Below are 23,407 nucleotides of genomic sequence, written 5' to 3'. Positions count from 1 at the left end.
CTTTAATCCCAGCATTTGGAAGGTAGAGGCATGTGGATTTCTGAGTTCAAGGCCAGCCTGGTCTACAGAGAGTTCCAGGACAGCCAGGGAGAAACCATGTCTCCAAAAACCAAACAAACAAAAAACAAAAACAAACACAAACAAACAAACAAAAAAGAAAAAGAAAAAGAAATGGGAAAGGGAGTGGGCTGGAGAGATGGCTCAGCAGTTAAGAGCACTGACTGCTCTTCCAGAGGTTCTGAGTTCAAATCCCAGCAATCACATGGTGGCTCACAACCATCCGTAATGAGATCTGACGCCCTCTTCTGGTGTGTCTGAAGACAGCTACAGTGTACTTATAATAAATAAATAAATCTTTTTAAAAAGAAAAAAAGAAAGAGAAATGGGAAGGGGGACAGACAAAATGACTCAGAACCATTCTGCCAATTTCTTTTCCTGGGATGGCTCAAATGCCATGGCCTGGTATACAGGTTGCCCCCTTCCCCCTCAGGAGCAGATTGGCTGGAGAAATGTATCCCGTCTTCTGGTGTTCACTTCAGATGATACATTCCACACAGCTGGGGATGGGAAACTGGGTGGCATTTTCATGCCCAGCGATGGACAATGCCACCTGGACAGCAATGGCGTCTATACTAACAGCGCAGAGTTTGTGAGTCCTCCCTCCCCCAGCTGAGCCTCAGCTCTTCTTTCAGGACTCTTTGGCTCATAGTTCTCACTGGATAGCATCCTTCAGGGCTCCTCCTGGTGGTGGGACTTTGTGCTGGCTTGCTTTGTTCAGTCTAAGGGTACTTGGCACACTGAAGGGAGACCTGTCCCCTCTCTGCCTCAGGACTATCCTTCTGTGGGTCAAGTAGCCCAAGCCCTCACTGCAGCGAATATCCAACCTATCTTTGCTGTCACCGGCGCAACACTGCCTGTGTATCAGGTGAGTAAAGACCTTCTGATCCGTCCCGGGTCATTTCTTAGCCCCCCGACTCCAGCCTAGTCTGTGCTTCCCACACAACTCTTTCAGACCTCTAGGACCCCATTCTCCTAAAGCTTTATTCCTTCTCTCTCCCCTCTTTGTAACACAGGAGCTGAGCCAGTTGATTCCCAAGTCTGCTGTTGGGGAGCTCAGAGAGGACTCCAGCAATGTGGTGCAGCTCATCATGGATGCTTACGATGTGAGCGGAGAGTGGGGGTCGGGCAGGGGCGAGGGAGAAGTCCTCAGGTGGCGGAGCATAACCAAGAGTGCATGAGAACTTAGGGTTCTACAATTTCACAGCTCCTATCTACATGGCTGCCCTTAGCTGTTTGTACACTCGCATTCATAAATGTAATTATATGTAATTGTTTTTGCCATATTAACGATTGAACCTGAGGTCTTATTGTGCTGGCAAGCACTCTGCTGCCGAGTTATATTCCTTACTCTATCTCTTTTTATTAATCTAAAAAATATTTAAGGGATGCTGGAGAGAGGGCTCAGTGGTTAAGAGCACTGACTGTTCTTCCAGAGGACCTAGGTTCAATTCCCAGCTCCCACATGGCAGTTCACACTTGTCTGTAACTACAGTTCCAAGGGACTTAACACCCTCACACAGACATCCATGCAGGTAAAACACCAATGAACATAATATTTTTAAAAAATATAAATACATACATGCAGGCAAAACATTCATATACATAAAATAATTTAAATTTTAAATGCTTAATATTCATATTCACATATATATGTCTGTGTGTGTGTGTGTGTGTGTGTGTGTGTGTGTGTGTGTGTGTGTGTGTTTGGATCAAATCTAACTCCCTGTTCTCTACAGTTCACCACTATATACCTACCCTTTTTCCCTCTCAACTTCACATGGTCTTTTTTCTTTTCTTTTCTTTTCTTTTCTTTTCTTTTCTTTTTGACTCCATTTAGAGCTGCATGTATGTACATGTATGAACACATATGGACATGTATGTACATTTTTGGTTTGGGTTTTGTTTGTTTGTTTACTTTGAGATAGGATTTTTTTTGTGTGTAGCCTTGGCTGTCTGGGAACTCACTGTGTAGACCAGGCTGGCCTTGAACTCAGCGATCTGCCTGCCTCTGCCTCCTGAGTGATGGGATTAAAGGGGTGTGCTCCCACCACTCAGCTGAAAAACACTTTTTTAGTCTATCATTTTGTGTGTGTGTGTGTGTGTGTGTGAGATTGTGTGCATGTGTGCACATGCGGTAGGCATACATGAGTACCATAGTGCATGTATCAGGCCAGAGTCAAGTTTTTGGAGTCAGTCCTCCCTTTTGACCTTTATGTTAAGGGTTCCAGGGCTGGCCTGGCAAGTGCGTTTACTGGCTGAGGTGCCTTGACAGTCCCGTTTTTTTAAACAAGTGTTTATTATTTATTTAATTTTATGAGTATGAGTGTTCACTTGCATGTATGTGTGTGCATGCTATTGAGGTCAGGAGAGGTAGAACTAGAGTTATGGATGGTTTTGAACAACCATGTGGGTGCAGAGAACCAAACACAAAGACCCTGTCTCAATAAACAAAGCACCGAGGCGTCTCTCTAGACTTTCATTAATTTTTAAATTTAATGTTGTTGTTTATTTTTAGAGGTAAGAGTCTTGCTTTGTAGCCCTGGTTGGCCTGGAATTCACAATGTAGATCAGGCTGGCCTTGAATTTGTGGCAATCCACCTGCCTCTGGCTTCTAAACTCTGGGATTACAGATGTATACTGGCAGGCCCAGTGTAGACAGTACTGGGGATTAGATCTAGGGTCTCTTGTTTGCTGGACAAGCATTCTAACCCTGAACTAACACCATCAGCACTTTGCTTTTTATTTGGTGACATTGTGTAGCATTGACCTACCTATGTCCTTGCTTGGACCTTAGATTACCATGCTGTGCCATGAGGTCCTGCACCCCACCTGCTTCATAACTATCATCATCCACACTTTTAAAAAAGATTTATTTACATGAGTATGCTGTGGCTGTCTTCAGACACACCAGAAGAGGGCATCAGATCACATTGCAGATGGTTGTGAGCCACCATGTGGTTGTTGGGAATTGAACTCAGGACCTTTGGAAGAGCAGTCAGTGCTCTTAACCACTGAGCCATCCCTCCAGCCCTATCATCCACATTTTACTGAGAAAATATATGCAGGAAGCAAAACGTAAAGAATGGGACTCACTACATTTGTCACAACGCAGGGAACAGAATTTTATTGAGCTTGAACGTCTCTTGAGCTTAAGGCTCATTTCTGCTTTAGACAGTAGACTTCATTTTACTTTTATAAAATTTAAATACAGGGTCCCTCCCTATAGTCCTGGCTGTCCTGGAACTCACTGTGTAAACCAGGATGGCCTTGAACTCACAGGGATTTGAGTGCTCAGCCTCCCCCATGCTGGGATTAAAGGCGTGTAGCACCTTGCCCAAGTGTAGCACAGGTGATAGCAAGGGCTGTATTATTTTCTGGCTGTGGTGTCACAAGCCTGTGGTTCCACACCTGGGAGGCAGAGGCAGAAGGGTCAGGAATTTTCAAGGCCAGTTTGGGCTACAGGAGATCCTGTCTCAGTAAACAAGGGTGTGTTCTTGGCCTTGGTGAAATGAGTAGAGATGTGGAACTTAGTGGCCGCCTGCCTAGCATACCTGATTCAATTAGAATCCCTGCCCCTGCCCAACACCAATCTCTTAACCATGGTGGCCGCCTGCCTAGCATACCTGATTCAATTAGAATCCCTGCCCTACCAACACCAATCTCTTAACCATGGTGGCCTCTGCAGAATAATCATACTGAAATGAGTCTGCCTGGGAGATCTTACACGCGCGCGCGCGCGCGCGCGCGCGCGCGCACACACACACACACACACACACACACACACGGCTATGTGTCCTGGTTTGGGCTTGACAAACTTGACAAACATACTCACAGCATGGGCTGCCACACTGTGGCACATGTATTTTTTGTTTGTTTGTTTGTTTTTTGAGACAGGGTTTCTCTGTATAGCCCTGACTGTCCTGGAACTCATTCTGTAGACCAGGCTGGTCTCGAACTCAGAAATCTGCCTGCCTCTGCCTCCCAAGTGCTGGGATTAAAGGCATGCACCACCACCACCACCCGGCCAGAAATGAATTCTAACTGGGCAGGGTGGAAGGAGCCCCAGGGTGAAAAGAGAGCCAGGCAGGGTGTAACTATGAGGGTAGAAAGTGAGGTGTATTGGAGGGCCTGCCTCCACATGATTCCATTCTCTCTCCCTTTCCACAGAGCCTGTCATCCACCGTGACTCTTGAACACTCTTCGCTCCCACCTGGAGTCAGCATCTCTTTTGAATCTCACTGTAGGGGTCCTGAGAAGAAGGAGGATGAGGCTGGGGACCGAGGACAGTGCAATCATGTCCGAGTCAACCAGACGGTGAGAGCCATCCAGCCAGCCGGGATAGATCCACTTTCCCTCTTACCACAGGAAAAGTGGGTGTGGAAGTGGGAAATAAGGAGGAGAACCCATGGGGGCAGCCATCAGGGAGGAGTGCATTTTCACTTGTTTTTAGTTTACTAAGGACCGGGGTTCTGCATGGTCAGTGGACTCTGTGGTGTGTGAGTGTGTGTGTGTGCATGCACACGATGGTGTGTATAGTTTTGTCTGGTCCTCCTATCTTCAGGGTATGTGTAATACATAAGGGTGTGTGTGTGTGTGTGTGTGTGTGTATACACATGATGGTGTGTATAGTTTTTTCTGGTCCTCTTATCTTCAGGGTGTGTGTGTACATGAGGGTGTGTGTGTGTGTGTGTACAGCTTTGTCTGGCCCTCCTATTTTCAGGTAGATTTCTGGGTCACTCTTCAAGCCACTCACTGCCTCCCAGAAGCCCATGTCCTACGGCTCTGGGCCCTTGGCTTCTCAGAAGAGTTAACTGTGGAACTGCACACACTGTGTGACTGTAACTGTGGTGATACGCAGCCTCATGCTCCCTACTGCAGTGGTGGACAGGGGGACCTTCAGTGTGGGATATGCAGGTGAGCATTTTCTGGACTCCTTCAGCTTCTAGCAAGTGACCTCCTTTATTCCTCCTGTGCTTTCTGTCCTCCTGGAGTCACCTAGATGTCTCAGGATTCTACCTAAATGTCATACCCCAAAGCTTCCCATGTATGCTAAGGTCTTTGCCTTGACCTGAGTCCCCCCCCATGTCCTCCCCCCACTTAACCCTCGGTACCCTTCTATATCTTAAGTTTGTTTCAGCTGCTCAGTCTCCTCCCTTGAGAACATGGCCTTAGTGCAATGGTTCTCATCCTAACACTGCAATCCTTTAATAGAGTTCCTCAAGTTATGGTGACTCCCAAACCTTAAAATTATTATTTTTGTTTGTTTGTTTATTTTTGAGACAGGGTTTCTCTGTGTAGCCCTGACTGTCCTGGAACTCACTCTGTAGACCAGGCTGGACTCAAACTCAGAAATCTGCCTGCCTCTGCCTCCCAAGTGCTGGGATTAAAGGCGTGTGATACCAGTGCCCGGCTCATAAAATCATTTTCACTGCTGCTTCATAACTGCAATTTTGCTACTGTTATGAACTGTAACATACATATCTGTGTTTTCCCATGGTCTTAGGGTATCCCCTGTGAAATGGCCATTTGACTCCCAAAAGTCACAACCCACAGGTTGAAAACTGCTGGCCTAGAATATCTCAAGAGACGGGTTAGAGATAATTGAACTCTGACCCATCTCTCTGCTTTTCCCTCCCAGCTGTGCCCCTGGCCGCCTTGGTCAGCTATGTGAGTGCTCTGAGGCTGACCTGTCCTCCCCAGATTTGGAATCTGGTTGCCGGGCCCCAAACGGGACAGGGCTCCTATGCAGCGGGAAGGGTCGATGCCAATGTGGACGCTGCAGCTGCAGTGGACAGAGCTCTGGGCGTCTGTGCGAGTGTGATGATGCCAGCTGTGAGCGACATGAGGGCCTCCTCTGTGGAGGTACCTAGAACCTTTAGGGGGAAGGGGGAGAAGGGAGAAGGGAGGAAAGGAAAGAGGGGGAGGAGAGGAGGGGGAAAGGGAGGAGGAGAGAGGGGGAGGAGGGAGAGGAGAAAGGAGGGGGGAGTGAGAGGGAGGGAGAAGGGTTTTCTAGGACTCTAGTATGAGCCAGAGGATGTGCCTGTCAGGGTTGGCACAGACACAGGAGGCATGCTGTGCTAACTGTGTGTGAGAATAGTGGTCACCTTTACACGGTTCTTTCCTAGGCTTTGGCCATTGCCAGTGTGGAGTGTGTCACTGTCATGCCAACCACACGGGCAGAGCATGTGAGTGCAGTGAGAGTGTGGACAGCTGCGTCAGTCCTGAAGGAGGGCTCTGCAGTGGGCATGGATACTGCAAATGCAACCGTTGCCTTTGCCTGGACGGCTACTATGGGGCTCTGTGTGACCAGTGCCTAGGCTGCAGGTCACCATGTGAGCAATACAGGTGAGGCCTCTTGTCCTTCATCCTGGGAGCTGGGGCAGTGAAGCCTGCTGGGAATTCCTTGAGGGTATGCCAGTTCTCCTTGAGGGTATGTGGTGAGGGCTGGTGGGTACAGCTGCCCAGATGTGTATCCATTGACTGGCATTAGTCGGACAGGGATTGTGCGGAGTGTGGGGCGTTTGGTTCCGGTCCCCTGGCAGCCAACTGCAGTGTGGCCTGTGCTGACATGAATGTGACCTTGGCCTTGGTCCCTAACTTGGATGATGGTTGGTGCAAAGAGAGGACGATGGACAACCAGCTGTTTTTCTTCCTGGTGGAACATGTGGCCAGAGGGGTCATACTGAGAGTGAGACCCCAAGAGAGTAAGTGGCAGACACAGCATGTATAGAAGTGGAGCTTACCGGGGCAGGACCTCAGAACTGGGGATGTAAGATAGTGGTAATGGGTTTGAAACAGCCACAAACCTAGGGCAGAGACCCTAGGAGGGAGGACAGCCTTGGGCTCCGCTGGATCCCGCTTTCAAGGACAGGGCCGGGGAGGCTGGACACCCTTTGGGTAGCTGTGGATCAACCCTTATGCCTTGGCCCCACCAGAGGGAGCGGATCATACCCGTGCCATCATACTGGGCTGCATAGGGGGCATCGTGGCAGTGGGACTAGGACTGGTCCTGGCTTACCGGCTCTCTGTTGAAATCTACGACCGCCGCGAGTACAGGCGCTTTGAGAAGGAGCAGCAGCAACTCAACTGGAAGCAGGTGAGGCCAGCAACTGCTGCCTTAGGCTGGACTTTCCTTACCGGCCTTTCCTGGTGGGGTCTCTAACTTTCTGTATCCCTAACCTGTAACTGGCTCTAAAGCTTCCCCACTTAAGTCCCTCCTTCAGCATGACCAGGACTTGTAGATCTGGCCTCATGGGGTGGTAATGGGGAGAGCCTGAGAGTTTTCCTTACAGTGTGCAATGTTTTCCCACAGGACAGCAATCCTCTCTACAAAAGTGCGGTTACCACCACTGTCAACCCCCGCTTCCAAGGGACAAACGGTCAGTCACAGTCCCTCTCTCTGACCCAGGAAGCAGACTGACTTAGGATTCTTGTCTTGGAGAACAGTGGGGATAGTAGGGGCGAGTCAGCGTCTGTCAGGCAAAGCTGCTGCCACTGCTGAGAATGACCTTCAGAGGGCAGCTTACCACAGCAGCAGCCATTTCCACCACACAAAGGGCTGGTCCTTCCACAATAAAGGTTTGCCTCAGAATTCCAGCCTCTACTTTACTCGGGGACAAAACCAGAAATGAACAAACAAAAAACCAGACTACATAGCCTAGGTCTCTCACCTGAGCCAGGGGAGTCTTGGAAGCTGGAGGCAGCACCTTCGAAGGGACCCTGCCTAGCAGGAGTCAGACTTGATCCTGTTTTTTTTTTTTTTTTTTTTTTAAGCATTAATGACATGTTTTTGCCTCTACCTGATGCTTCTCTATGGAGAAGAGATGTCTTAACAGGGCGGTTGGCTCTGTTGCAAGTTGTAGGGTATTGAGGGAGGAAAAGCAACCCATTGAAACCACTCTGGCCTTCCGAGAAAAAGCTTCCCCAACAAATCAAGTCTTCTCAAAGAGGACATAGAATGTAGAAAAGCACTGTCTTTTTTATTTAAATATCCTAAATATGTCACGAAGGAACATACACTGCACTTTAATGGTAAAAAGATACAAGTTTATAACATCTTATAAAAACTACATTAAAAGTGATCTTGTCCATTTGATAGTCCCCTCCCCCATAGCAAAATAAGTATATTTAAAAAAAAAAATGGAGCACGGTAGGAGGGGATAGAAGCCCAGGGCCACAGCAGGGGCAGAATGAACCTGGGGAGAGGGCTCTAAGTGTGGTCACCCGACTCCTCTAACCCTCTATGTCAAGCCATGAAGTACAATCAGTAGCTAAATGATGACAAGAGGCTGTTGGGGATGGACGGAAAGGGCAGGATGGGATGGCGTGGTGCAGGAGTCCACCTGAGGACTGGTATTACTCTCCCACCAATCCCACATCTACATTCTGATGTCTGAGCACCCACCTTCTCCTCATTTCCCCTCTACACACACCTGAGACATCTGTCCAGTGCTAACAACCCACCCCAGCAGAGGGGGGCATCAGGCCCAGGAGCCTTTGGAGCCGTCTGTGTATTCCCTGGGGTGGAGAGGTGGTTCCTGGGCCCTTGGCTGTTGTATTACTCTCCACCCCAGAGCCTGTCTGTCCTCACCCACTGCCAGTTTCTGAGCTTCTCACATCTGGCCTTGGCAGTGTGGTTCTGGTTGGGCCATCTGTACACATCCAGTTCTCTCTCACTTCTCTCAGCTTCCACCTAGGCAGGAAGCCACTGTCTGCAGGGCCCGCTCTGACCCAGTATACACATTCATATATGCAGATGCATGGGTCACCCTTCCAATTTTCGGCACAACTGGATCATCTCCAAGTGGCAGGGAAGGATCCCACTTTCAAAAGCATTTTCGGGAGGATATCTTTCTCAACGTATCCTCTTTCCCAGAGTTGAATAACAGAAAAACCCCAGCTCAGCAGAACCCTCTAACAGTAAAGGTGATCTTGTCCTTTGATAGTCCCCTCCCCCTGTGTGACGTGCACATGGATGCCCAGGGGCCACATGGTGGATGAAGGTCGGAGGTGCAGGTTCTAGAGCATGTCAGAGGGACAGCAGGAAGCTAGAACACACGGCAGTACAAGTTCCTCAGACCTCCTCTCAGGTGCTAACAGGGGAAAGCTGAAGGCTGAGACATCCTCCCTTCTCCCCTTACGTACCTTTGCCCTGAAGTTGTGGCAGACCATCTCCCAACATGCTGGAAGAGGCCTTACTGTAGGTTGCTGCCTGGCTCTCATTTGCAAGTCCAGAACTTCTTCCTGGAGGCCACCATCTCAGATTCCTACCCACAGCCGCAGCTGTGTAATCAGGTATAAACCCAATGATTACACCTGAAGTAGCCTCGGGTCAGGCAGCACTCGACGAAATCCCAAAATCTCCCTTAAGAATCCTTTCTTTAGCAGGAAGAGAGCTATTTCACTTTAGGAAATACATGTTCAGAAGCCCTGGCTTAGAAACACTCTGATCAGTACACTGTTAAATCAACCTAACAACAACGAGAAAACCCTCAACCTTTCTCAAACAAGCCCCTCTGTTCCCTTGTTCTCATCGAGCTCTGGGAGGCGGTGGTCCTGCAGGTCTGGGTGGCAAGGCTGCCCTACATTTTCTGTCCACTTTCTGTTCTCAAAGTTGGTGGCCGAATAAATTTCAGTCAATAATTCTCATCCTTTCCAAGCAAAGAAACACAAGCACTCACAAAGCAGACACACACAAATCCAATCACTTTTCCAGGGATAGACAAGATAGAAGGGTGTTGGAACAGAGTATGGTCAAGAATTAAACAGACATTAGGTTCTTCCTGTAATCTTTCCTCTGCAGTACCCTCCTCCACCACTCTACTGGGATGCCTATCATGAGGGAGCCAAGGTCGGTTCTCTGAGACTGAAGACCAGACCAGACCAGACCTCCATCTCCTCTACTTGAACAGGCAGATGATTCTGGCAAGGAGAGGGTTCCATCACACAAGTCACATAAGGGCTGTCACAATTTTTGCTCTTCTCACAGTTGTTAGCAAAACTTTGAACTATACTTGGTCTAAGAGGGCACAAAAGGACAGCTCACGCAGACACCCACAACTCCCTGCTCAAGTCTGCCTGGATTCTGGAGTCAAGGACAAGCGAGGTAGCCACAAACCACAACCAAGACCAACTGCCCAGAGAAAAGGGCTGCATGGGCTACCCCACCCAAGTTTCCCACACAAGGCACTTGAGCTGACCCCATCAGGCCTCAGTGCCGCAGAAACCATGGGAACACCCGTGACACAATACCACTCTTCTTGTCCAGCCCACATCTGTCCTTCCCAGTTTCTCCTTTTGTCTTCACAGTGTATAAGAAGTCCAAGGAAGCTCAGCTGCCAGCCCCGGTCCTATTAGCTTTCAAAGAGGAAGTAAGGGCTGTGGAACACCAAGGGACTACAGTGACAGAAAGGGCTGGACCAGCCACAGTCCTTGCTGTGCTTCAGGACTTTCCCCTCCACGCTACCTGTACCCCCAGTTTACCTGCTGAAATTGCTTTTGGATAAACAAAAACAAGAGCAGAACAAACAAATACTCCTCCCCGGTCCTTTCCATTTTAGCTGCCAATTCCAGTCCAAGGTTGTGGGAACTTTTCAGTCTTGGTCCTGCACCTTTGAGTCCCCACCTCACCTCAGCTGAGGTTCAGGGACCAGCTCCCCTGCCCAGGAATGCTGCAGGTGTCCCCAGGATACTCATAGTCTCAGACTGGTTACAGAGCTGAGGCTCTGGAGCTGATGTCCTCGGACGCTCAGTCCTCTAGGAAGGGGGACAGGTTCAGAAGGAGCGGTGGTGGGACCGTCAGATCACAGGACTATGCTCTTCCAGAGACTCTCCTTAGCACTCCCACCACCTAGGCCCCTCGTGCCTATAGAGAAAACTGCCCATCAGAAGTCTTGGACTGGCATCCTTGGCACATCCGTTTGTGTCTGAGTAATCGGTCTGTCCGAGAAAAACACTGTGGAGAGAGAGAGGATTAAGTTACTAAGAGAAACTCAGTCTCCTGTTAGTAAGTTCCTTCCTCGAAGAGAAGGCACACACTGTGTTCTTGTTCCCTTATCTTCTAAGTAGCAGAAGCACCCAGTGGATAGGAAAGCTCATTTTGCTAGGTGCTGTGTCAATGCCTGTAATCCCAGAACTCAGGAGGTAGAGATAAGTGCGTAACTGTGAGTTTGAAGCTAGCCTGGTCTACATAATAAGTTGTAGTACAGCCAGGGATAGTTAGAAAGACCCTGCCTCAAGTAAACAAAAAGAACCAAATTCTGGTTCAGAGGGCTGGGAATGCAGCTCAGTGGGTAGACTGCTTGCCTAGTACACATGAAGCCCTGGACTTGAGCCCCCAAACTCTATAAACTGAGCATGGTGGTGTACACCTGTAATCTGAGCACCTAGAAGCTGAAGGCAGGAAGGTCATCCTTGGCTACGTGGCAAGCTGGAAGCCGGTGTGGACTACTTAAGACCCTATCTTAAAAACGGAAAGGAGGGAGGATAATGAGATGGCTCAGCAGCAAGTCAAGCCACATGTTGCCCAGCCTGATGACCTGAGTTTGATCTCTAGAAGCAACAAAAGGAGTGAACAGATTTCCAAAAGCTGTCCTATGCCCTCCATATTTGTGCCATACTATGTGTATAATAATAAATGTTACAACATCAACATCATCATCATCACTACCATCACCACAATCATTATCTCCATCACCACCATCACCATCAGCAGCAGGCACCGCCACTGAAGTGTTAGAGCCAGAGGGCCTGGCCTTCCAAGGCTGGTTGTATCACTTAGTCACGTGACACGGGGCAAATTACCTAACAGCCCTGAACCTGTGTGTTCACCTGAGGAAACAGGTTAAGAGCACCCAACACAGTATAGCTGCTTCACTCAAGATCAACCTCAGGAGGACATGCTTGGAAAGCACTCATCACAACCTCTCATTACAGACTTATCTTAGGCATGAACATGACAGGGTGCAAAACTGGAGGGAGGAGACATCCCTCATGTTTCTGTGAGACTGAGCTTGCTATTTAATCAAGGGTGGCCAAGAACTTGTGACCCTCTTGCTCTGCCTCCTGAGTGTTGGGAGTATAGCGTGTGCTACCAAACTCGGCTCCTTCGTGGTACCTCATTCTTTCATCTTTGGCATTGTGAGGAGCTCACACAGCCCAGGCTAGGCTCAGCCTTTCTATGGGCAGCAGAGGATGTCTGTGGGATGCTGGGTTACAGCCTCACACTGTCATCAGGAGCGGCAGCAGCTCTCGTCCTAGCACGATGAAAGCTCAGTCAGTTAGTACCTCTCATCAGCTGCCCTTGTGTGCCTTGGTCTGGTCCCTAAGTCCCTACACTCTCAGATCAGACACCAGATTCCAAGGCAAAGGTTACATCTTTTCCCCCAAGGTGCAGGAACTTTGAAGTTGGACTAAATTCAAACTCTACTCTTATCTGCTGTGTCTCGGGGAAGTTAACTTCAATTTCCCCATTTCGTGAAATGAGGGTGGTCAGATCACCCTAAGGAGATAACATGAGATTAAAACAGCAGCTGGGTGGTGGTGCATGAAGTAACTCCCAGCACATGGGAGGCAGAGGCAGGCAGACCTTTGAGTTTGAGGCCAGCCTGGTCTACAGAGTGAGTTCCAGGACAGCCAGAGCCACACAGAAAAACCCTGTCTTGCAAACAAAACAAAGAATAATAGCAACAAAAAACAAAAAAATCCCACCATGTCCAGCATTCCCTGAATTCTATGTCACATTTGTTCTCACAGTGCCAGGCATTGAATAGGCACTCAAGAAATGATATTATCAGGCAGAGCTCTGTGAGTTTGAGGCCAGCCTGGTATATATATAGTAAACTCCAGACAGCCAGAGCTTGGAGAAAAACAAAACCAAAAAATCCAAAACCACAAAAACCAAACCAAACCAAACCTCAAATAAATGACATTATTATGATATTCTAATAGGCATTCCCCATGATGGAGTCTGTAAGGCCAGAGGTGTGTCTCTTTCTGAGGTGCTAACTGTACCGAGGAGGCCCCTCTGTCAGCCAGGAAGAGGCTGGCCTTATTGTTCCAGGGGGATGACAGGAGCGCTTACCTGATGACATCGTTCACACTGGTAAGGCTTTTCCCCACTGTGTACCCGCTTGTGGCGTTCGAGATGGTACTTCTGGATGAAACGCATATCACAGACATCACACTCAAACGGTTTCTCACCTGGCCCAGGGGCAAAAAGAAGTGAGCACCAAGAGAAATGACAGCAGGGACTATACATTCCAACTGTCGTCCAGACACCTAGTGACCATAAACACATAAAACTGCTGGTCTCAGTTAAACCAAAGACAGAGCCATGCAACCTCTCTGTCTCCACGTCTAGTACTCTCCTGGAAAACAAAGCCAGTGGGCAGACAGGCTTCAGATTCTTCCCATTTGAACTTGAGTCTGAATAGAGCAGAGACTCACCGGTGTGAATAAGGATGTGCTGAACACAGCAGACTCACCAGTGTGGATAAGGACGTGCCTCTTGAGGTGGTAACTGCTCCGAAAGGCTCCAAAGCAGTGTTCACAAATAAAATTTTTGGGAATCTTTACTTGAAAAGAGCCATTTTGTTCCACTACCACCACCTGGGGGCAACAATCAGGTATGTCACGTGGGTTTGTCTGTCCTCTTCCCAGAGACAAGTCTACTCTGGGACGATTTGAGAACCTTTCTGATACTGTGGAAGGCGGCGCTGTCACCCGTCACACCCCTTGACCGTGAAGGGAGGAAGATGGGGTAGGTGAACCAGTTGTCTTGCCAAAGCCAACAAACACTGTGTGAGTGAGCTGGGGTTCGCCTGCCCTGCTACAAGAACATAAGCCACACTTCCTGCTTGTACCAAGAATGTTCAGCAAGGGTGGACGCCAACTATCAGAATGGCCTCAGGTGCACTCACGGCATGGACTCATCAGGGAAGACCCCCATTACCAAACTGCATGAGTCTGGGGCTTCCCCATTACCTGCCTTTTTAACAGTCTTTTTTGAATGAGAGGTCTCAGCCAAGCTGTCGTCCTCTTTGCGGTTGCGGGATTTATCACTGTCTTTTCGGTGGCCCTTGGAAGACAAATCAAATCTAGGCTTACAGTCCATCTGGGAATATAAAATGTGAAACCAAACAGTCTCTTGGTAAACAGTTTTCAAAGGAGATAAACCACCTGCTTCCTCTCCACGTACCAACTTCCTCTTTCCCTCCCCTGGTCTAAGAGTCTGCAGGTACCACAAGAGCCTTCCTCAGCTCTCCAGATACCTGCACTCCTTCCTTCCCAGTTGGATCCCAGTTCCCCACTTCCCTAAACAGAAGAATCAAGGCAAAGCCAGAGAAGCCCCAGCTTGGTGCCTCCAGGCAGAGAGCTGGGGCCGCCCGACCCCCGAGCACCACAATGGACTCAAGTGCTGTACCTGACTTGAGCACCTCAGCACATCAGGGCTACCTGCCCGCTCGCCGTTTTCGGCCTGCTTGCTGGCAATCTGGCTCAGCATCATCTTCTTGCTGGCTGCAGTGGGAACCAAACTCACACCTGCTAGGCCTTCACAAGCCAGAAGACTTGCCTAAGTTGAAAGGAGATGAGGTATCAGGTCTCCTGGCGGGGCAGGGCAGAGACAAGCTGCCATCCTCAACAGACCTACATCTACACCCAGCAACAACTCCCTTCTCTCCAGGAAACGACTCCCTCAGAGCTACGCCTTGCCTCCTGCAAGTCCTTTCTAACTGTCTCACCAGGAGCTACTCCCCCTTGGCATCCCTTACGCAATGGAGCACAGATCAAGTTAATCAAGCAGCATCAACACTTGTGGTTACTGTACCAAATAGCATGTGGGGTTACATATTACCTAAGGCATTTCTGAGCTTTAACTGTAGGTAGGGATGACGTCTGTCTGCCTGACCCACTGAGATCAGAGATTCCTAGGGCAATGTCTTCCTTCCAAACTCTCTTATTTTTTATTAATTCTACCTATTTATTTTGTGTGTGTGCCCACATGCCAGTATCACGGAGCATGTGGAAGTCCAAAGACCACTTGAAGTGTCAGTTCCATAATTCCACCACGTGGCTTCTGAGATCTAATTCCCGTTGTTAGGTTGACAGCAAGATGCTTCATCTGCTGAACCATCTTGCTGACCCCCTCTTCTGTTTTTGTAAGATTTATTCTTATTATTTTGTGTGTGTATGTATGTGTGCATGCTACATGTAGACAAAGTACCCAAGGAGACCAGAAGAGGGCATCAGATCCCCTGGAGCTGAAGTTAGGTAGCTATGAGGGACTGATATGGGTCCTCTGGAAGTGCTTATTAAGTAGTGCCAGGCCCCAACAATGCTTGGATTCAAAGCCCACTTTGGACAGGCAGACCTTGCAGGCATCAACTACATTCGCTATCAGGTTATTTCTCACTTTAGATTTAAAATTCTCTAAGTGCTGTCACCTATAGCAAACAAAAACTTCCGGACTCTGGAGTTGAATATACAGTTTCTTTTGACCACTTTGGCTATATTATTTTTTTGGGTTTTTCAAGACAGGGTTTCTCTGTGTAGCTCTGGCTGTCCTGGGACTCACTCTGTAGACCAGGCTAGCCTCAAACTCAATAGATCCACCTGCATCTGCCTCCCGAGTGCTGGGATTAGTATGTGACACCACACTTGGCTTCCCACACCCCCTTTAGGCCATCTCTACATGTGCACTAAATAAAGTTTAAAAAGTTAATTCAACAGGGGTGCCTTGAGAAATAACCAACCATCTTTTACAACCACAATCCTCGAGCTGACTCTATTGAGACAGCACTCCAGAGTATATATTTCTCTTACTCAAGGAAGTTTTTTAGAGAAATAGTTGGTCAACAAACTCCCAGATTAGTAAAACTATTTTGTTTGGATGATCAGTGTGCCTTGGGACCCCTTCTCTCACTTCCATAAACTTTGAAGTTAAAAATCTTAGGCTGTGCAATTCTGGGCAAGGCTCTCTACCTTTGAAGCCTTGCTTCCCTCCAATGTGAAACAACTGTCAAAGCGTCTACCTTCAAAGGGCCAAGGAGAATGAGAGAGGGATGTAAAATGCTTAGTGCCAAGCACAAGTCAAGGCTTGGTAGAAGCAACCTTTTCAGAACAGTAAGCACAATGCTGTGGAGTTAAGCTGCACACAGACAAAGGAAGAAATCCAGAGGCATGCTGCAGCCTTGGAAGAAAGCCAATCCCACCACAATCAGGCTGCAGTCCTGGTGAGACTGGTAGAGGGTCCCTCAAAGAAAGCTCAGAGAAGCGCATGGCTCTCCATTCAGAAGACTACAACGGTCCCTCGGTTCCTCTGGTCATCTTGTCCTTCCAATCCATCTGCCACCTTTACAAAGACAGCTATCTTCTGAACATTACTTTGATGCTTAACGTTCTTTGGGGAGTCCCCACTCCCTGGATAATAATGTCTAATTCCTTAGGAAAGCACAAAAAGCCCTTGGGCCACACTCTGCTGACTTCTCCAGAAAACAACCCCCTCCTCCATTACCTACCCTGTCTCGCTAACAATCTTTGCTCCTTAACTACCCACCAAACCACCTAGTGGTACCCCATCCCTCTAAGTCTCTGCCCACACAGTCCCTCTGACTGAATGCCCTTCTCTGTTTATTTATCTAGCAAAACCCTATGCTACCTGCAAGCTTCCTTTTCTTTTTCCCATCCAGGCAGAAGTACCACCACACAGTAACAATCCTATCACTGAGAACTGCTTTCAAGTCAACAGACTCAGAGTCTCTAGTACCAGCCAGCTATCATGCAGGGCACCGTGAATATAAAAATAATAAACAACAGACTGTCTTTCCATCATCCCTTCCCCTCCCCCCAACTAGCCTGGAAGCTTACTGGGGACAAGGACAATCTTATTCATCTTTGTATTCCAAGCACAATGCCTTGCATGTAACAGGAGCTCAATAAAATTCCTGTTGGAAAAAAAAAACAAATGAAGCATTCACCAGACTATTCACTCCCTTCTGCCCGAGTACTTCACGTACCAAAAGCACACCGGGTACAAGGTGCTTTGCCGATGGCCCATCAGCGCCTGTGACGTGGTATACAGCCTACCTCCTTCATTTGACTGGAAGCTCCCTGAAGGCAGGGGCTGTGGCCTGTCTCCTTTCCTTCCTCTAGATCTCCCCCTGGTGCTTAATACAGAGCTCGGCTCACTGGGGATGGTCAATACTGTTGACTAAGGCAGGATTCAAGAGTGACATTGCAAACAGGCTTCCCAGTGAATTGTCTTGAAGGAGGATGCTAGGGCTTTTTACCTGAGCCATGCTGACTTCACTTAATGAACCCAAAAAGTTCAGAAGTTCTTTGTCCAGTTTTCCTTAAGACACTGTTGTTTGAAGAACTGTCACCAAATCACAGTAATGGCTCCTTCCAGTTCTTTCAGTTCGGTTGCCATTATTTTAACTGCCTTCGTCTTCTCAAAGAACTTAGCGTCCTCCAAAAGGAAAACAGGTGTCCCAAGAATCCGAGGTCTCTCTCTGACTTCTGCCTCTTGTCGGAAGAAATGAGAGTCTACCAGTCTTGGTTTCCAAGTTGAATTCTCTTGGTGAAGCTCTAGGTCTGTTCCAGAAACCTGAAACCAGAAAGGGAGACGAGGTCCTTAGGTGCAACATCCTCAGGCCATACAACGGGCGAAGCTCTCTCAACTTATTTTGTTGGGTGTTCTGAAGCTCAAAAGGAGGACATGAATCAAGAGCTTTCTATCTAGGTCAGTAGAAGAAACTGGCCTCCTGGGCCAGAACGAGCAGCCAACGGGAGCAAAAGTAAGTTGGGCCTCCTATAGAGAGGATCTGCCAACGGAGTAAGTGCTGGGATTTGCCATCGTAGGAACGGAAGAAGGGGGCGGAGGCCCTTTGGGGCTTTTGTGCGGAGTGGGCCGGCCTGCAAAGCTGGCACTCCACAGAGGAGGGCAGAACCGTGGTGGAAGGAAGCTCGAGGGGCCTGTGCCGAGCACCGGGGTGGCTGGCAGTGCCCACACGTGAGCGTCACTCCGAGTCCGCCCGAAGGTGCGTAAATTCGCCGCGGAGGTGGAGGGCGGGCGTGTGCGCTCTGCAGGCAGCCGCAGCGCGCGGACGGACCCGGAGCGCAGCCCTGGAGCGCCGGGCCGCGCGCGCCCTGCGTGCTCGCGCCCGCGCCCCCCTCCCCGGGCAAGCCTCCCTCTCCCGGTGGGGGGGGACGGGGGGCGGGGCGGCGGCGGCCCTCCCCTCGCGCCCCCTCCCTCCGCCGCGCGCCCCTCCTCCGCCGCGCTCCCCTCCCCCTTCGCGCGCGGCGCCCCACGGCCTGCGAGCTGCTGAGGCGCTGCTGCCCGCCCGCCCGCTCGCCCGCTCGCCCGCCCGCTCGACGCTGCCTCCCCGCGGCGCGCGCCTACCTGCCCGGCACGGCCTCCCGCCGTCTCCTCCTCCGCGCGGCGCCCCGTCCAGGCCCCAGGCACCCCGTGCGGAGCCCGCGGCCGCCGCTGCCCGCGCCGGGACCGAGGCAAGTTTACAAACACCAACCCGGGGCCCGTTTCCCCGGAAGCACTTCTCCCTCCCCCTCGCCCTCTTTGCCAAGCGGCCACATCCACTTCCGGGCTCTGGAGCCGGGACAGGAGGGGGCCTCCGAAAAGGGGTGAGGCTGGGGACGCGCGGAGAGCTGCAGCTGGCGAGTGGGAGGGGGACGGCCGGGAGGACCGGAGGAGGGTGGTGCGAAGGGCGGCGCGTGCGCCGTGGCGCGCGCGCGCCCCGGCCGCCATCTTGGCTGAGGGCAGCCTCCAGGCTCGCCTGGAACCTTTAGGTACTGAGTGTTCCACGAGAAGGTTCGCTAGGTGGCCTGGTTGATTCTAGCAGGAACTCCCTCCGTCTCTCTCCTGACGCCCCAGGTAGAAGCCGGAACAGTTCGTACCCCTGATCTTTTCTGTAAGCTTGGTCGGGTTTGTCTTTCCGGTTGCTTGCTGCTATCCGGCGCAGACCTGCAGAGTGAGGTCAGCTGGGTGGAGAGTTAAGCCATTGCGCAGTCCTGCGGTACACACTAAGCCACCATCTGCATAGGAGTCTCAGAGACTTCCCTCAATACCCGAGGCAGACGAGCTCCGGCCCCGCAGTCTTGACCTAACTAAACTAGGCTTCCTTTCAAGAGAAGGCCTTTTTCCCTTCAGTGGACTACTCTTGTTGGAGGTTTGGAAGTGCGTGCTGTCCTCTGGGCCAGGCCGCATTTGGAAAATTGAGCCCATCCTCGTATACTAGCTCCGTGTCACCCCACTTTAGCATTAGAGAGGAGTCCTGCTAAAAGATAGGCTATTCGAAGTGCACACTTGGCAGAAAGAAACGGGAATTCCACGTTAAGTCCCAGTTTCTATTCTAACTGCTGTCTGGTAAGTTTAATAGACAGTAAGGGCATTATCCAAAAAAAACCATAAGGATTCCTAAACACAGACCTGCACATTTTACACCACTAAAGTAAGTTCCATTTCCCTTAGGATCATTCTGAAACTGACATAAAATGGAGAGAAATGTCACCAGGAATGTTTTTTAGAACAAATTAGGGACCTGAAGAGATGACCCAGCTGTTAAGAGTGCTTGCTGGGAAATCATGGGGACCAGAGTTTTAGATTCTGTTATCCAGGTAACAAGCCTGCTCTGACGAAGGTGGAGACTGGAGGATCCCCCGGAATTGCTGGATTCCACCTTAAATGAGAAAATTAGAGCCCCAGGTTGAGGGGAGAGACCCTGCTTCTAAAGGAATAGGCAGAGTGATAGGGCATACAACAACCTCTTCTGACTTCCAAGTGTGCACAGACTCTGGAACTTGCATGGACATAGGCACATAATAAACATACAGTTTTAAACATTAGTTTATGCAAGAGAGTGTGGCAAATATCTTTAATCCCAGCACCTGAAAGGCAGAGCAGGCAGATACCTGTGAGTTCAAGGCCAACCTGGTATACATAGCAAGTTCTACCAGCTAGAGATACACAGTCTTTAAAAAACAAAGAACTGCCGGACGGTGGTGGCACATGCCTTTAATCCCAGCACTTGGGAGGCAGAGGCAGGCGGATTTCAGAGTTCAAGGCCAGCCTGGTCTACAGAGTGAGTTCCAGGACAGCCAGGGCTACACAGGGAAACCCTGTCTCGAAAAACCAAAAAAAAAAAAAAACCAAAAAAAAAAAATATATATATATATATACATATATATATATAAATATATAAATACAAGCCAGAAGAGAGGATGTACCTAGAATGGAGTTACTGACCCTTATGGGCCACCTGTGACAATGTGAGCCACTACATGGGTGCTGGGAATTGAACCTGATTCCTCTGGAAGAGCAGCCAGAGCTCTCAACTTCTGAGCCAGTGCTCAAGTCCCTGTTATATTTTTGATAGTGGGGCTTGTTCAAGTTCATGGTCTGGTGCATGCTGGACAAGCTGTCAGCTATTGAGTTTTCTTTCTCTCTCTCTCTTTCTTTTTTAAAAGGTTTATTCATTTATGTATATGAGTACACTGTAGCTGTCTTCAGACACACACCAGAAGAGGGCATTGGATCCCATTACAGGTGGTTGCTGGGAACTGAACTCAGGACCTCTGGAAGAGCAGCCAGTGCTCTTAACTGCTGAGCCATTTCTCTAGCCCCAGTTCTTGAGTGTTCTACTACTCCCCAGGTCTTATCAGTTTGGTGAACTCTGTACAATGAGACACTTTTTCTGAGTTTATAACTCTTTTTTTTTTTTTACTCAGTGACTTTTTTTTTGTCACCTAAAATGTACTATACACTGTATTTTATTTTCTGTTCTTGTTTGGAATAGGTCCTTATTCCATAGCTCACGCTGGCTTCAAAGTCTCCTGAGTTCTTCCTGCCTCACCCTGGATTGTTGGGTTTCAAATTCAGCAGATAGTCCATGATAGATATCTAAGTGAGTTCACATTTTAAGAATTGTTTCATAACGAAAGCTGCGTGAGATGATCCAGACCTGTAGCCTCAGCTGCCTAGGAGGTTGAACAAGAGAATCACTCAAGCCCAGGAGTTCATAAGCCAGAATAGCAGAGTGAGACTGTCTCAAGGCGGAAAAACAAAATTAAACAAACAAAACAGACCCCACCCAAGCAGCAGTTCATAGTGAAGGTGTGATTCATGAACTGGGAGGGAGAAGCAGGAGAATCTGAACTTGAAGGTCATCCTCAGCTACACATTGAGTTTGAGGCCAGCTTGGGCTGCGTAGTACCCTGTCTTGGGGAAGAAAAAAATAAAAAGATAATAACTCAGCAGTGGGTATCCTCATGTGGTTATCTTCTTGCACTTATACAGACTCCGTGAGTAAATATGAGATGTGACTATGTGAATATGCCTACGTGCTTTGAAGATTTATTTTCATTTTTATTCGTGTGTGTATTGTAAGTGTATGAATGTTTTGCCTGTATGCCTGTATGCACATAATATGCATGCAGCGGAGGGTATAGGATACCCTGAACTGGAGTGACAGATAGCCCTGTACTGGGAATCACACCTGGATCCTCTGCAAGAGCAATACGTACTCTTTACACTGAGCTGTTTCTCCAGCTTCCAAAATCTTCCCCTCCACACCCCCCATCTCCCCAAATTTTAATCATAGTGTTGAAGTTTGAAACCATTCTGCTGTGAAGCACAGCTATATGCCAGGTTTCAAAGTTTTTTTCTTTAAAACATGTATATTTATTTTGTGTGTATTTATGTGTATGGGTACATATCTCTCCATGTAGAGGTCAGAGTATAGCTTTTTATTTTTTCTCAAGCATGATGTATCTGTGTAGGCCTGGCTGTCCTGTAACTCTCTATGTAGACCACACTGGCCTTGAACTTGAAGACTTTTGCCTGCCTCTGCCTCCCAAGTGCTGGGATTAAAGGCGTGCTCCACCACCACCTGGCCAGAGGACAACTTTTAAGGGTCAGTTTTCCCCTTCTGTCACGTGGGTCCAGGGATAGAAGAGCTCTGGTCACTAGGCTTAAGTGCACGTGGCTTTACCTGCGGAGGAATATCGAAGGGCACAGTTTGTTAATTTTCTAACAATAAGCCTACTAGAAAGAGCTTTTGGAGATACCTAACTGTCCAGATCTCTTTGCCCTCAGGCAGGGCTCCTCTGGTGCAGGGTCCTTAACTCAGCCTCTTTCAAACTCTCTCCAGCACGTAAGCAAATGCTGCTGTGATGATCCCTGATGAGTGTGTGCCTGAAGGACAGCCATTGGCTTTCACCTGAGCATCTGGACTGGGCAGGTGTTCAAACTGTACAGTAGTGCCTCTCTGGAGTGAGTGTCTGCTCCATTACGTGGTTTTGCCTTCAGTCTGGATCTAGGTTCCTTTGCTGGCTGCAAGTTGGAACCCACAGGACAAACACAGTCCCTGGGGCAGTTGCCAGTCAAATGGCAGACATAGACAGTCAGTGTTTGCTGAACAAGCTGAACCCATTCTCTTGAGAGACAGCATGGGTTGCATAATAGAAACAAACTGTCTAGCTCCCTTTGCCATCCCTAAGACCTTTGATGAGACTGAATAAAGAAGTTGGGAAATAGAATGATATACAAGGGACATTTCCTTGAGCCTGGCAGTGTATGTAATTCGGAATTTTTGTTTTTGTTTTGTGGTGTTGGGGACTGAACCGAGAACCTTGCCTATCACAAAACTCATATCCCCAGCTCCTTCTTTTTTTTTTTTAATTACTATCTTTTTTTTTTTTTCTTTTTGAGATAGGGTCTCACTATGCAGCCCTGGTTGGCCTGGAACTTGCATATAGACCAAGCTAGTCTTGAACTCACAGAGATCTGAAAAGGTGTGCACTACCATAGTCCATACCTTCTCAGTCCCTTGTTTTAAAGTAACTTTTATTTTAATGGTGTGTGTAATGTGAGATTATTGTATACTCTTTTTAAATACGGAGGGGGACGCTGATGGTTGTCTTTGTTAACTAGCCATAATGAGTCTCCTTTAAGGAGGCCTGTAAATCACGTTGGCTTGTGGACACTTCTGTGAGGAACTTCCTTCACCCAGACAACTGTGGGCTGGGGACTCTGGACTGTATAAGAGATACATAAAAGGGCTAGCTAGGTAATAAGCATTCAAGGAGAAGTGTGCATTCATTTCTGTCTACTCTTTTTTTTTTTTAAGATTTATTTATTTATTATATGTAGGTACACTGTAGCTGTCTTCAGACACATCAGAAGAGGGCATCAGATCCTATTACAGATGGTTATGAGCCACCATGTGGTTGCTGAGATTTGAACTCTGGGCCTCTGGAGGAGCAAGCCATCTCTCCAGCCCTCTTTTTTTTTTTTCCCCTGAGACAGGATTTCTCTGAGTAGCCCTGGCTGTCC

General features: G+C 48.8%; 4 protein-coding genes across 18 annotated transcripts in view; 2 read left to right on the top strand and 2 right to left on the bottom strand.

The window, feature by feature from the left end:
* Nucleotides 1-7,651, top strand: part of Itgb7 (integrin subunit beta 7) — a 15,360-nt gene extending 7,709 nt beyond the window's left edge. For 2 of the 3 annotated variants that reach the window (XM_031356751.1, XM_031356759.1), the window contains exons 6-15: nucleotides 491-649; nucleotides 830-925; nucleotides 1,074-1,163; nucleotides 4,228-4,374; nucleotides 4,781-4,974; nucleotides 5,699-5,922; nucleotides 6,186-6,405; nucleotides 6,559-6,764; nucleotides 6,996-7,156; nucleotides 7,373-7,651. In XM_031356751.1, the coding sequence (XP_031212611.1) occupies nucleotides 491-649; nucleotides 830-925; nucleotides 1,074-1,163; nucleotides 4,228-4,374; nucleotides 4,781-4,974; nucleotides 5,699-5,922; nucleotides 6,186-6,405; nucleotides 6,559-6,764; nucleotides 6,996-7,156; nucleotides 7,373-7,480 (1,605 nt within the window). In that variant the 3' untranslated portion in view covers nucleotides 7,481-7,651. Of the gene's footprint in view, nucleotides 1-490; nucleotides 650-829; nucleotides 926-1,073; nucleotides 1,164-4,227; nucleotides 4,375-4,780; nucleotides 4,975-5,698; nucleotides 5,923-6,185; nucleotides 6,406-6,550; nucleotides 6,765-6,995; nucleotides 7,157-7,372 lie in introns of those variants that run through there. The other variant, XM_031356760.1, reaches the window with a different exon arrangement.
* Nucleotides 7,652-8,013: 362 nt separating this feature from the next.
* Znf740 (zinc finger protein 740) lies at nucleotides 8,014-18,600 on the bottom strand. 9 transcript variants are annotated; one of them, XM_031356721.1, is made up of 8 exons: nucleotides 18,461-18,574; nucleotides 17,076-17,665; nucleotides 16,927-17,003; nucleotides 14,483-14,632; nucleotides 14,048-14,173; nucleotides 13,545-13,668; nucleotides 13,142-13,260; nucleotides 8,014-11,014 (listed from the first exon to the last, which is right to left on the bottom strand). In XM_031356721.1, the coding sequence occupies exons 4-8, from the start codon at nucleotides 14,564-14,566 to the stop codon at nucleotides 10,925-10,927; spliced, it is 543 nt and encodes a 180-aa protein (XP_031212581.1). In that variant the 5' UTR covers nucleotides 14,567-14,632; nucleotides 16,927-17,003; nucleotides 17,076-17,665; nucleotides 18,461-18,574; the 3' UTR covers nucleotides 8,014-10,924. The 9 variants fall into 9 exon arrangements, with proteins under 9 accessions (XP_031212581.1, XP_031212586.1, XP_031212598.1 ...); XM_031356726.1 differs by having other exon boundaries at nucleotides 17,146-17,665; XM_031356738.1 differs by having other exon boundaries at nucleotides 17,349-17,665.
* On the bottom strand, nucleotides 17,870-18,823 carry LOC116081018 (collagen alpha-1(I) chain-like). Its single transcript, XM_031357714.1, has one exon. It carries the CDS (start codon nucleotides 18,821-18,823, stop codon nucleotides 17,870-17,872), a length of 954 nt encoding a protein of 317 aa, XP_031213574.1.
* Csad (cysteine sulfinic acid decarboxylase) overlaps nucleotides 17,981-23,407 on the top strand; it is a 29,846-nt gene continuing 24,419 nt past the window's right edge. For 3 of the 5 annotated variants that reach the window (XM_031356670.1, XM_031356684.1, XM_031356676.1), the window contains exon 1: nucleotides 17,993-18,098. The gene's annotated coding sequence lies outside the window, so the exon portion shown is untranslated. Of the gene's footprint in view, nucleotides 18,099-18,471; nucleotides 18,568-23,407 lie in introns of those variants that run through there. The other 2 variants (XM_031356692.1, XM_031356661.1) reach the window with 2 other exon arrangements.

Source organism: Mastomys coucha, unplaced genomic scaffold, assembly GCF_008632895.1.
Source record: "Mastomys coucha isolate ucsf_1 unplaced genomic scaffold, UCSF_Mcou_1 pScaffold11, whole genome shotgun sequence".
Classification (NCBI taxonomy): domain Eukaryota; kingdom Metazoa; phylum Chordata; class Mammalia; order Rodentia; family Muridae; genus Mastomys; species Mastomys coucha.
This window is presented reverse-complemented; position numbering and strand designations above follow the sequence as displayed.

Coding starts and splice junctions, on each gene's coding strand:
- Znf740 (XM_031356695.1), bottom strand. Junction 13,669..14,047: donor CAAAAAAGACTGTTAAAAAG/GCAGGTAATGGG, acceptor TGTTGCCCCCAG/GTGGTGGTAGTGGAACAAAA. Junction 13,261..13,544: donor GCACGTCCTTATCCACACTG/GTGAGTCTGCTG, acceptor CCCCTGGGCCAG/GTGAGAAACCGTTTGAGTGT.
- LOC116081018 (XM_031357714.1), bottom strand. CDS start 18,823: ATGGCGGCCGGGGCGCGCGCGCGCCACGGCGCACGCGCCGCCCTTCGC.